Genomic DNA, 12957 nt, shown 5'->3' on the forward strand with positions numbered 1-12957 from the left:
GGGGGGGTCTGTCAGTATCTGCTATGTGCATGTTCGCTGGTGAGCACAGAGCGCAGCTGTGGAAAAAACACTCAGTCAGTCTGAAGCTTTTTCTACTACACCCCGCCCCCCCCCCCTTTGAAAGTAGCAATTTTACACCCACCCCCATCCTGTATAAACTTGAGTGGCTGAAATTTTGTTGAGTGCGGGGTGGCGAATGCCAGCAGTGAATTCTGTCGAGCGGTCAACATGACAAAAACATCAAATTTTTGTGCCAATCCCCCCCCCTTATCGCCAGCTCCAGACACGGGCTGCCCACTGGGAATTTTCCGGATTAACCACACTGGCACTGATGGAAGTGTTCAGGTAAGGAAAGTAAGAACTTATTACCCAAAATCACTTCAGCAAGGATTTCTTTCATCCTGAGAAAGTGAGTGGTTTGTTAATTAAATTAATTTAAATTAAGTTGATTTCATATCCACTAAGTTATTTTGTGTGCAATACGTTGGATTCCTCTAAAGTTCTGCTCATCATTGAGGTTTAAGCTCCCAGACTGATTCCCACGTTGATTTTCTTGGAATATGCTTTTGCTGTTGCTAAACTGCTGGACCCTGAGTATCAGATTCCTAGCTATGCCAAGCACCCCCCCCCCCAACTGTTATCACAGCAGAGCAGGAATTTCAGGACCAGATATTTGGCCAAAGGTGCAGATATGACACGCAGCAAGGGCGAGGCTTCACTGGTGTGGTGCAGGTACATGTTATGGTAATGGAGCATGTATGTATGTGTGGAATTTACTTCATGGGGGTGTTGCATAGGATTAACATTGCATTGAGTCCAGACAATTTCTAAATTCACAAGTTCTCTTCCAATTTAGTTACATACTGACTGGCCCCCACCACACACACCTAGAATGTCAGGATTCAAAAAGTTCACACTATTTTCAGTCATTGCCTTGAGCATATGGAAACATAAGTGGGCTGGAGAACATTCTTGTGTGACACTCCTTAGTTCATTTAGATCTTCCACATAACAGTGGATGGCTGCTAATCCTGTTCTGTTGCTTTTTAGCACTTGCCAGCGTGAATTGGCTTTTTTTTACTGTTCATTATACATACATTTTTTCCACTACAAACTGCGAAGACACACAAAATAACTTTTATGTGCAGTTGTCCATTTTCAGTCTTCATGGAGGATGTTTAAATCAAAATGCCTTTGCCACTGTACCCTCTATCATTATATACTTAGAAATGGTTAACGCAAACTCTGTCAAAGTCCTAAGGAAAAACACAGGAAGACGGACGCAATGTTCTCATTTATGCCTTGGTGAAAGCCTGACAAATGTTAGATATCTGCTCTCAGTACAGTATTGATGTGTGAAGTATTTCCTCAAAAAAGGATTTTTTTCAATCATTGGTCACAAAGGTTAAGAAGGCCAAACTTTGCACAGGAATGCGACATTTCTGCACCAACAAAACACCGCGTCAGAACCAATCATTAAACAACCCTACAATCTCTTGAGTAGTCCTCTTGCAGATGAGGAACATAACTTTGTGTTATCAGTGGTTTCATAAGTTGTGGCTCTGTTTCAGCACCAAACGAGTCAACTCAACAGTGACTCCTAACGAAACACAAAGAGGCTCTACAAAGCCACGTATCCGAAATGAACGACATTGCTGGCAACATACTGTATCGCCAAGCAGACCGAGGCATCGCGGGAGGAGAGAAGGCCTTTAATAGCAGCCCTTAACAGGACTTTGACAGGCACCCAACAAGCACTGAACCAAACACACTGAGTAGAAACACAAAGTTGTCAGACGCCAAACTGCAGGGTGCAAACACGGTGAGAGATTTACACAAGCTAAATACACACGAATATCGGACAGGGTACACACAAGACATGGGCAAACACATGCGCCAATATAAGGAAATGCAACCATTAACAACACAACAGTACAACAAGGGCTAATTACAATTGCATGTGTGGCATGCTGGGACAAGCACCCCGCCAGCACTACACTATGAAGACCCCAAAGGCATAGGTGGGGGAGGGGAGGGGAGGGGGGCAACCCGGGCTATCATAGAGCCTGCGGTCACGGCTGTAATCATTGTTGCTCTGGCAATTACAGGAGAAGCTGGACTGCCACACTCTCAGAAAAAAGGTAAAAGTTCGTACCCATATATTTGTACCTTTTAAGGTACAGAAATGGATACGGAGGAACATTCCAAAGGTACGAACAGCATTAATGTACCATCAATAGTACAGAAATTAGTCCATTTCCGTACCTTTAAAGGTACATTTACCTACAGCTAAGGGTACAATTGGCAGACCCACGAGGGTACAGCCCGTGACAAGCAAAGGTGCAAATTTTGACTCTTTTTTTTTTGAGAGTGCAGTGGCAGGCCAGACAGGGCCATCTGCCTAGATCGCTAACAATGTCTGTGGCAGCGGCAACATGAAGAAGGTCATTAAGGAGATTAAGGTCAAGATGGTGGGCACAGGCAAAAACTGGAAATTCATCACAGCTCCAGCTGGCAGCATGTGGTCCGTCCTCATGGACAAATCTGTCCTGGACTTAAACATGTAACTCACAAAAGAAGGTTCCCATAAACTGAAGACTGATGACCAGATCAAACTTTCTGGAATGATCCGAAGACTAACCAGAGAGTCACAGGCGGAGCAGAACAAGCTGATCACCATGCAGATGACACTGCAGTTTGGTAATGCAATGAAAACTCAACTGAGTGTGAAATACTGTGATAATTCATACTTAATATACTGACATGTTTTTCTTTTAGTTCTTGAAATGTATCTTGCATATTTTCAGATAAAAGAACATTTTAAAACATATTATATAAATGGCAAAGATAATTTACCAAGGTATGTCATGTGAACAGTTGGTGGAGTTCATAATAAATAAACAAATAGATTACATATTTATTATTTAAGGGCAATACGGTAACTCAGTGGACAGATAGCCCTGTTACGTCGCACTTTCCAGAGCTGTTACGTGAAGTCAGCCACCACCCTGTGTGGTTTATAAATACGTCTGTCTTTATTTTCAAATTAACACCTGCATGGCAGCCTTGATTGCCTAATTTTAAGGGCTGTCCTCTATCGGATGAGGAATACAGCTTCGGGTTTTCACCAATTTCAGAACTTGTGGCTCCATTTCAGTGCCTTAATGGGCAATCACTAAAAGCATCTAAATCTACTGTGACTTAGTACAAAACACATTTTGCTGTACGTAAATACAGTGATATCCTATTTAATATAATTTAGGCCTAATTGCCAGATTTCCATTATACTGAGCTACATTGCTAAAATAGTATGTAAACAATTTGCAAAAAACTTCAGTTATGAAGAAAATGGAAGCAAGTACAGTTCACTGCATGAGTTAACGTGTGTTAGTACGGTTGGCTGTTTGATAGAAAATGCAGGATGACCTCTGCACATCCCAACCAATAAAAGAAAATCCAAATAGCAAATAAATCAACTATATCTAAAACTAATAAACACACCACACCTGATGAGAATGGAGTGAAGCTTCTGTGCGTTTTGTCCTTTTTTTCTCTAAGTGATCCTGTATTAACTAAACAAAGACTGTAAATCCCTGTCAAACAGGCAGGGTCCTTTCACGCACGTAACATCTTTTGTATTATATACAGGCCTATATACGAATGTCAATGCATTGCGGGTCATAATTTCTTTAAGCACTTAAGTGCGCGCCATGAACTACTACCACGAGACTTGGAGCACCAGCATCCTACTCAGGCACTCCGCCATGGCATGTTCCTTTTTTTATGGAAAGGCGTTCCGCAGCATTGTCAAGATCTACCAACCCCCAACAATTAAACCCGCCAGACTAGTCGTGCTTGTCTTCTAACCGCCAATTCAACTTTAGTGTGAAAATACTTCTACGCCTCAACTTGCATCTCTGATACGATGCCAAGCGGACCACCTAGATATATCAAGTCGTTGGCTGACAAAACAATCAACTATATTCCATGAATGTTTTACAGTAGCGAGAACTTCACTTCCTGGAGCCAACATGCTTATTCGTATCCTCGCCGACAGGCACCACCTGACTACAGTGTCCAATAATCGTAGAGCCTCATGTGCGTGTCTGTGACGTGACGTGAGCTGCTATGATTAAAATGTTTTAAGTTTTTGTTCTTATTATCGTTAATTTTCGATTGACTGACTATGGAATAGTTGCGACATTATCGTCAGTTCCCAGGTTGTATCTGGCTGCTTATTCAATACATTCCCCTCCTGGGTGCGCACAGTATCTCCTACAGGTTATGGTACTATATTTGCACCTTTCCAGTGCAACATAATTCGATTTAACATAGTTTAACTGAAAAATTAATGGAAAGTGGCAGCCCGCGGTATACATTAATTCAATCACAAGTTGTGCATCTTTTAGTGAAATGGACGAATGAAAAACGCGAGAATACAGTGTGATGAGAAAAAAAAATGAAGTATATTTATAGTTATATTAACATTTTTAAACAAAATATAAATGCTCCCCTTTATAATGGAATTACAATAAATAAATAAATGCAATCAAACTCACCAATTATAAATACCATATAGTTCTTTATTCTTTCCCCTTGGGGAAATTCCTCCTGAAACTACATGACCTTTTCAAGTACTTTCTGATGAAATGTGAGAAGTGAACTATTCGTTAGTCACAAGTACCCTACAGGCTCAACAAACCACTCATTTTAATCCAAAATAATATATATGGTTCTAAGTAATACAAAATTTTCCCCAAATCAGATGGAAATTGGACTTTAATTTCCACTAGGATCCATATAAAATTTTAATTAGCATGTCTTTTTTTCTAAAAGAACCTGATATTACTCTTTAAATTAAAATATACAGTGTATGCACCCCTTAAGGTTTTCTTCACGTTACGTGTTAAATATACAGATTCAAGATAGGTCACTTGCTTCAAAACTGATTCATCCACACTGCTTGTTAAACGTGTTCTAAAACTCAAGGATCTTAAAATAAAGATAACAAATGGCGCATTTATTAAACAGCAACAGTAATCTTGAGAAGACACATACACGATTAGACGAGGATAGTTTCCAAACTGCTGTTAAAATTCTTTGAGCGACACGTACTTCCATTCCGTTAGTTAGATTTTGAGACAAAAGACGAAATAGTTGTTACATTACAACCTCTATAACGCTGAATTCAAAATATGAATACAATAGTAATTCATCTGTCGTTTTAAAACAGTATAAAATATTGTAACGAAGGAAACCAAAATATTTTCTGTGTATCATTTACCCTCTCCCACCAATAAACTTTCATATTTTAACACGGATATGGCTTCAGTTTTTTTGTCAAAGTTACGGGAATATCCCACAGTTGTACTTATTTGCATATTTAACCTACATTGGCTCGTTTGCTTAAAATAGGTCGTGAGGGACAAATACAGACAAAGCTTTTAAGGTGATCGCGGACTAATACTAGGAATACCAGTTGAAGCGGAAGGTTACTGTGGGGTGCATTGCTACTGTATAAATACTCGTGCGAGTTGAGTGTTTTGTGTATTTCCTAGAAGTCTAAGAAGAAGTAGTATTTGATATTTAGAAGTGTGTGAGCGCCTTCGCTCCCGGCACGAAAATGGCAGAATAACGATTTGCAACCCAGCAGCGGCGAACCCAACAGTGCAGCGGTGCAGTGCACTGGCCTTATATTTGGCAAAAATGGCGTAAGTATTTTTGATATTATCTGTTGACCGGATGTCATTTAAATACTGGTTGAGTTTAGGTAGGTCGAGACTGTCTTAACAAAGGGCGTTCTACATTTGTCGCTAAATCAGTTGATAATCTTAATTTCTTGAGGGAAAGAACTGTAGTGAACTGACTGCTGTACAATAGCAACGTGGCAAAACCAATATGGCGTGTATCTCCTCTTCCCGTACAAGGGCGTTACACTACAGTGTAAATAAAATGGCGAGAAGGAAACTCCGCCTGGCGGGCTCGCGCCTGCCATGAGATACGTCAGCTGTACAGTAACTGGGTGATTTCCGGAAGGCGGAGCAACTTAGGTCATGTCCATATTTGGTATTTCAGCCTGTTTGAGGGCGGGCTTGTCGAAAAGCCCAAGTCAACACCAAGGACGTCGTAGTCTAGCAATGTATATTAATATGCCTGAAATCAACACGTGTTATTCGTGTTATTATATTTTCCTCCCTCCTATAAATGGATCATCTACTTATCCTGACTACAATAAGTGGATTATAACATTTTTCTTATAAATATGAAGATACTGTTTAAGTCCAAAAATGGCATCCAACTTTAATATACATTCAAATTAGGCTTTATGATCTAATGATTGTTGACATTACAGTTATGTGGTATTTGCATAAATGTCCAGACCCACAACCTACCCATTCACCCTGTTCTGACTTTTCCCTGCAGGTCCCTCAAAGCAACCATCAGCATTGCTGCAGTCGACAGCATAGCAGAATCCCTCGACTCCTTGTCAGCCGACGACTCCTTGCTTTTGCAACCACAGTTACCACTGTTTGCCGTTTCACTGATCCCTGTGCTTGCCTGCCATGTCTCTGAGTATGGAAGCCGGCTTGGAGGATGTGGGGGCCCTGTTCTCGGGGTCCTCATTTCTGATGGCTGACCCCTTTGGCCCCCTACTGGACAAATATGAAGAGAAGCCTTCCTTAGAGGGGCCTATATCTCCCCTCTCTTTCTCTTACCCTGACTCTACCTCTTCCCTTCATTCTCTCTTCCCTCCTTCCTCACCACCTTCGCTTCTGGGCAACAAGGCTGGGGATGAACTACTGGCCCTCTCCTGGCTGTCTGAAGAGATCTTAGATGCTCCTGTGAGAGCAAATAATGGCAGAGGTGAGGATTTTTAATATAAATTGGCCTTGATTCTGTGCCACATGGGATGACTAGTCAGTCTTTTATGAAAATTGTAGTGCCTTAATGGCTAAAAGGTGCATTGCTGTAAGAATGTAAACTAAGTTCTGAATTTAAGTGTCATAACTTTATATGAAATTGAACTGACTTTCTTTTTCAGAGGATGCCTTCTCTGGAATGGACTGGATGGCAGAGAAGATAGACTTCAATGAATTTGACCTGGATTCCTTGATAGGTTCCTGTGATTCGGATGAGTCTCCCAGCTCCCCAGAAGATCTCCTTGCTTCTCTTGAGTCTGAAATGGATCTCGATTCCCTTCAATTCCCTTCTCCTACTTCCCAGGAAGAGCTGCGCCTTGCACTGCCAAGTATCAGTTCCCTGCCCCCCTCTCAGGATGAGTTTGATGTCAAGTTGGAACCAGCTTCCCCAGCCCCTTCTCAGTCACCCTCACCTACTCCATCATTAACCTCAACTTTCACCTTGGAGCTGGGCAGTGAGGTGGATGTGTCTGAAGGTGAGAAATTGGCTCCCTCAGAGGGTGGAGGTACACCCCAGATGGTTCTCTCACTTCCAACACCCCACATTGTCCTTGTCCTGGCACCCAAAGAAGAGGAAGGAGTCTTGGATGTGGTGCCAGTCTGCTCAGAAGATCTCTCTGATGGTGACAGCGGGGTAGGTTCTGACACTGGTTCTCCGGAACACAGCCCCTGCCTGAGCTCGCCGGTTCTATCAATCAGCTCCCTGACCACAAAGCCATACTCGCGTCCAGTACCTGCTGTGCAGTCACCAGTGACTGCCAAGGTGAAGTCCGTTTCATCTCCTCCAAAAGTGGTGGAGAAGAAGCTGAAAAAGATGGAGCAGAACAAGACCGCTGCCACTCGATACCGTCAAAAGAAGAGGGTTGAACATGACACGCTGAATGCAGAGTGCAGTGAGTTGGAGAAGAGGAACCAGGAACTAAGTGAAAAGGCAGACTCTCTGAGTAAGGAGATCCAGTATCTGAAAGATCTCATTGAAGAGGTGCGGGCTGCGAAGAACAGAAGAAATAATGTCCGTAAAGATGCATCGTAGATCAAGGAAGGGCCCAAGTGAAGAACCCACCGTTATGTAGAATAGTGTCATTTGCTCAGAAAAAATCAACTCCAGTGCAAGGTTAATTTTTCAGCGTTAATTTGCCAGCTTTTCCAGTTTCCTCTACATTTTGTAGTTTTCCGTTTCTGTTTAGTCTGAATGTCCAGTAAGGGGTCACATTTCGCACCTTTGTTTTGTACAGTGCATTACTTGAATTTATTTAATATGAACAGTTTCTGTACATAGTACATGTAGTGCCACTGTTTGCTTGTAAAAAGCATCTTTTCTAATAAAGCTTTGCTGAGACATTTCCCTCAACATCTGTTGAACACGGTGTATAAACTTATTTTGCAGTACATCCTGATCTGTTGCACGGACTCAAACCATCCCAGTGAATGGATAGGCCTGCTGTGTGACTTGATTTTAAAGTAGTTACAAATGGGTGGGGCTGAGGGCATCTTTAAAGTCAATTTAAGTGCTTGTGGGTCACCAGCCAGGGGTATGAGTTTTCAGCTTTTGAATAGAAGGAGATTCCAGTATAAATTTCCCTAGGTCTTATGGCATCTGCTAGGGAGGTGCTTCTGAGAAGGAACTAAACTTAGGAGAAGCTGGAATGTGGAACTGAAGACGTCTTTCTCTCTCCTTATCCTCAGCTACGCTAACAGCTGCGCTGCTTTTAACGCAAGCCACATGAGTGTGAGTGCTAGTCTGTACTAAGCAACTATATTGAACAACTATTCCTAAAATACATCAGCTCTATAAGTAGCCTTTTAATACTGGTTAATCCTGTATCAAGTTTATGTCCTTGTATTGAACACATGGAAAGTCTGGGCCTGCGGTTCATCAAGCAGATATGTCTCATTCCTATTGCGCCAGTTGCCCCAGCTGAAATCAACTAAGGGATACGTAACTCTGAACGGTGCTTTTGTAGGCACTGATCCAGGTATACTAAAACCTAAAATTATTTTCATTTTATATTTTCGTTGCAGTTTAATGAGATCATTTAACTAGCTTGTCGACATATATTTAAAAAAATCTCTGGGATCAATAAAGTTAAATCATATCTGATCTTAGTTCACGGCATACAACAGTTCAAACTTGTGGAAACAAAGTACCCACAAGCACATAACGATAACCTATCTGTGAACCCCGTTTGCTATACTTTACAAATGTGTTAGCGTATTTATTAAAACACGAAATCATTTAACTAATAATAAAGGAATGCAGAAACGCTACAAAAAAGCTCCAACTCGCGCCATAAGGGGACCGGAAGCCCGCGCGCATCGACTTCATCGGCGAGAGGCGGACCTGATGTCACGTGACTTCCGCGGGATTTTTCCCAGCCTCTTATCAGTACGGGGACGGGAAAATCTGCGGGAAGTCAAACTTCTAATAAACCTTTAAAGCAACTAAACTTTTTCCGAAAACACCATACCACTTTAAATGCGATTCGTAGTGTATGTTTGTAACTAAACTGATACGAAGGTAAGTAACGCGAGTTTCATTTTCTGTAATTTGTTATGTTTAGCTGTTCTGAGAGGCGGTATATTAGAATACCATGCACTCTGGACAGTATAAGTATTTTGCAGACTTCCCACCTTAGGCTTTTATATTTCATGGAGGCAGTTGAGGGGCTAGAGAGTGATAAAATTATTGGGCGAGGTTGCAGGGGTAAAACTTCTTGTCTTTTAATCTTACCTCCACTGAATAGCAGAACGACAGATGAGAGGCGTTGCATCATATTTTGTGACCGTCGTACATGTTCAAGTGCACGAGCCCCCTGCGCATTTCACGTACTGTAATTATTTTACCATTTTCATTTAACGTACCACAGTTAATGTAACTTTTTCAAGTTCTACTTTCTGTTCCGTCCTCGTGTTTCTTATAGTGTTGCATCAGGAGCTATGATTGGAAATAACTCTTCTGCATGTTGTTTCTTTCAAAAGCAACATTCGCCAATTATATAGGTAGCTAAAAGAGTGGGTAATTTTGAGCTGTAAAACATATATCCGATGTTGCGACTATTTTCCACGATTTCACGCTTTTAAGTTTAATGTATTTATTTCAAAGGGGGTGCGTGCAAACTAAATAGAAATATCGACCAAGAATATATCCATGTACGTAAATGCAGATTTCAAATAAATGATTGTTTTAAAACGACACGATAGTTATTCTTTCTGATTGTTTATTTGACGTTTTACGTTGTGTATTTTGCGCAGACAGCTCGTGCACGTGAACAGGGACCTTGCGTTCATTCCCAACAATAACACGCGAGACCGCGCCCCTGGAGTCACAAAATACCGTGTAACACCGGATCTTCCAGGAGATCTGGGATGTCTGATTTTGTGAGCCGTCAGCCCCTTCCAATTCATTGGTGGTTTTTCAATTTTAAATTTTTTTTTAGAAGGGTTTTGTTCTAATTTATCTAGTATCAAGATTACGATTAATAGAAGTGGCTGCAAATGTAACAGAATGAATGTAATCTGGTTCTGGTTCATTTAGGGGAAGTATTTTCGATGTTTCTACTCTGCCCAGGATGGCATTCCTGAGCTCCACTGCTCATAAACAGCATTTGATTTGGGAAACAGACCGGCTGGTTGCCTTCCTACACCCCGAACCCTGGACTCCAGGAGCTGCTGTCCTGACTCAGAGATCCCCCAACGGCCCCAGCAGCATTTTTCACTTGGCAGAGACGGAGTTTCTGTCTCTGCTGCTGGGTGCACGGACGGTGGCCGCCCTCCTTTGCGAGCGTCTTTCGGTGCAGCGCTGTGCGCTGGTGTTCAAACCCGAGCCAGAGCGGCCGGCTCACATCCGCGTGCTGCCCCTGCATGGGCTGGATCCCAGCTGGAGGCCCCACTTGGCCGAGGAGAAGGACTTCCAGCCTCACGATCCCGGTTACTGTACCTCCAAATGTGGGCCACGCTGGCAGGATGCAGAATTGGAGAAGATCCGGGGCAAAATTCGGGCCAAGCTCCCAACTCCCGACGCACCTCCAAACTACAGTTTCCTGGGCGATCCCTCTCACTGCGGCCTCTTCTCCCGCGTTGTGCGCGGGGAGGAGCAGCAGTGGCGGGTCTGGGAGGATGAGGCCCATGTGGCCTTCCTCACACCTTTCCCCAGCGCGCCAGGCTTCACTGTCCTGGTGCCCCGCCGGCCGCTAACCAGCGACATCTTCCGCCTGGAGGAAGATGACTACAGGGCTTTGGTTCTGGCTGCACGCAAGGTGGCTCTGCTGCTCGAGGAGGGGTTGGGCGCCTGGGGGGTCGCGCTCATCTTTGAGGGCTTTGAGATTGATTATGCTCATGCCAAACTCATTCCCCTACTCACTCCACCTGACGGGTCCGTACCCAGATCTGCCCCCGAGTACTGCCCTACCTACCCCGGATATGTCACATCAGTTGATGGCCCTGTGGCCAGCATGGAGATCCTTAGAGATCTCCATCTAAAAATAACCCAGCCATAGCTGCAGATAATTCATTTTGAATTAAACAGTTTTGTTGTTATGATTGTCATGGGTAACCTAGAGCCTGTTCCGGCATACATAGAACACATGGGGCACAAGGCAGGCTGATTGGGAAGATTTATTAATAATAATAATATCTTATTATTATTGATGATCTTATCATTATAATATTTTTATAATACTTTCTACCCATGGTCTCAAAGTTGTATACACACCACTCACAAGAAAATCAACAGCAACCTCAAGAATGACTTTTATTTGTTGTTTATGTTATATTTATTTGGGAGTTTGACTCCTGCACCAGTTCTCTCTAGATGGGGATGGTAATGTATTATGGTTGGAACTGGATACTGGTCCTCCAGGTTCCGGGTCGCCTACCCCAGCTGTAAGGTTTTCCATTTATATAATACTGTTGTTTTGGGTTTAATTGGAAATAATTTGCTTGATTGTGGAGCTGCTTAAAACCAAACATTACATTTGCAGAGGTCCACTCACTTTTGAAATAAATAGTATAATGTTCAGTTTTTTTTTTTTTTTTTTTTTTTTACCCTGAATCAATTAATCTAATTGCTTATTAAATTACTGGAGCTTTCTTCAGCTTGCTGCTCTGCCTACATTACGCGGGAATTATTTTCTTCTACCGCCCCCTAGTGGTGCAGCATGCATTGAAATTCTGTGAACTGCAGAATCTTTTGACGTTGCAATCCATTTGGCACTTGTATATTTTAGCACAGCATTGTTTACACTAACTGCTCCTGCACTATATTAATTAAGAGCAAAATATGTGTATTCTTGTTTCACAGATGGGTTATGGATTGAATGTATCCATTTTTGATTTTCTGGATGGAATTTTCTGCTAAATGAATAAAGTATGACCTTTGATTAATAGTAGATTATTCTGGCAGGTCTGGTCTGATTGCTGCTAAAATTTTGGCTAAAAACTTTTGAAAATAACTGACATTTTACTCTGTGGAAGAACACGTTGGTAATTCTTAGAAGGCAAGTCAAACAGTTTAATACCATAAAGGAAAACGTCATATTATTTCTATTAATAATGCATATTCAACTTCTAGAATAAAAGACACATGAGATATATTATCATTAATTTTTATTTGAGAATGTCGTACTGAAATCAGTGTCAAACCAGTAACGCATTCTTTTCAGAACTGCTTTTCACATTGAATTCACTATTATAATGAGCAAAATTATTTTAATTCAGAATTTTAGTTGCCCAGTTTTTCTGTTTGAACTACTTGAGTCAGTCAGTTAGGGGTTGATTCACATTTCACACAGTTCACAGTTCTAAATTACAAATATCTTTTAGATTCTGACACAGAAATAGTACATATTTTGCAATATGGTACATTAAATATCAATTTTACAGATAATTTTCTATAAGTGTCTGTTTACTTCAAATAAATAGTAAATTGACATACTGCTACTTTTATCACTTGTCTTAATATCTTTTAAAATTTACAAAAGCTAATTATACTAATCAGGATACCCAGGGACTGATTTGAGGCTCTGATAATTAACTAGGT

General features: G+C 41.7%; 2 protein-coding genes across 3 annotated transcripts; both read left to right on the plus strand.

Annotated features, from left to right (window-relative positions):
- The first annotated feature begins 5531 nt into the window (after window positions 1–5531).
- Window positions 5532–8271, plus strand: atf4a (activating transcription factor 4a). Its single transcript, XM_023814546.2, has 3 exons — window positions 5532–5711; window positions 6424–6864; window positions 7043–8271. Exons 2-3 carry the CDS (start codon window positions 6564–6566, stop codon window positions 7951–7953), a joined length of 1212 nt encoding a protein of 403 aa, XP_023670314.2. The 5' UTR covers window positions 5532–5711; window positions 6424–6563; the 3' UTR covers window positions 7954–8271.
- A 981-nt stretch (window positions 8272–9252) lies between these two features.
- Window positions 9253–12307, plus strand: LOC111845250 (uncharacterized). 2 transcript variants are annotated; one of them, XM_023814548.2, is made up of 2 exons: window positions 9253–9438; window positions 10456–12307. In XM_023814548.2, the coding sequence occupies exons 1-2, from the start codon at window positions 9413–9415 to the stop codon at window positions 11414–11416; spliced, it is 987 nt and encodes a 328-aa protein (XP_023670316.2). In that variant the 5' UTR covers window positions 9253–9412; the 3' UTR covers window positions 11417–12307. The 2 variants fall into 2 exon arrangements, with proteins under 2 accessions (XP_023670316.2, XP_023670318.2); XM_023814550.2 differs by having other exon boundaries at window positions 10489–12307.
- The last annotated feature ends 650 nt before the right edge of the window (window positions 12308–12957 follow it).

This window comes from Paramormyrops kingsleyae, chromosome 5 (assembly GCF_048594095.1).
Source record: "Paramormyrops kingsleyae isolate MSU_618 chromosome 5, PKINGS_0.4, whole genome shotgun sequence".
Lineage (NCBI taxonomy): Eukaryota > Metazoa > Chordata > Actinopteri > Osteoglossiformes > Mormyridae > Paramormyrops > Paramormyrops kingsleyae.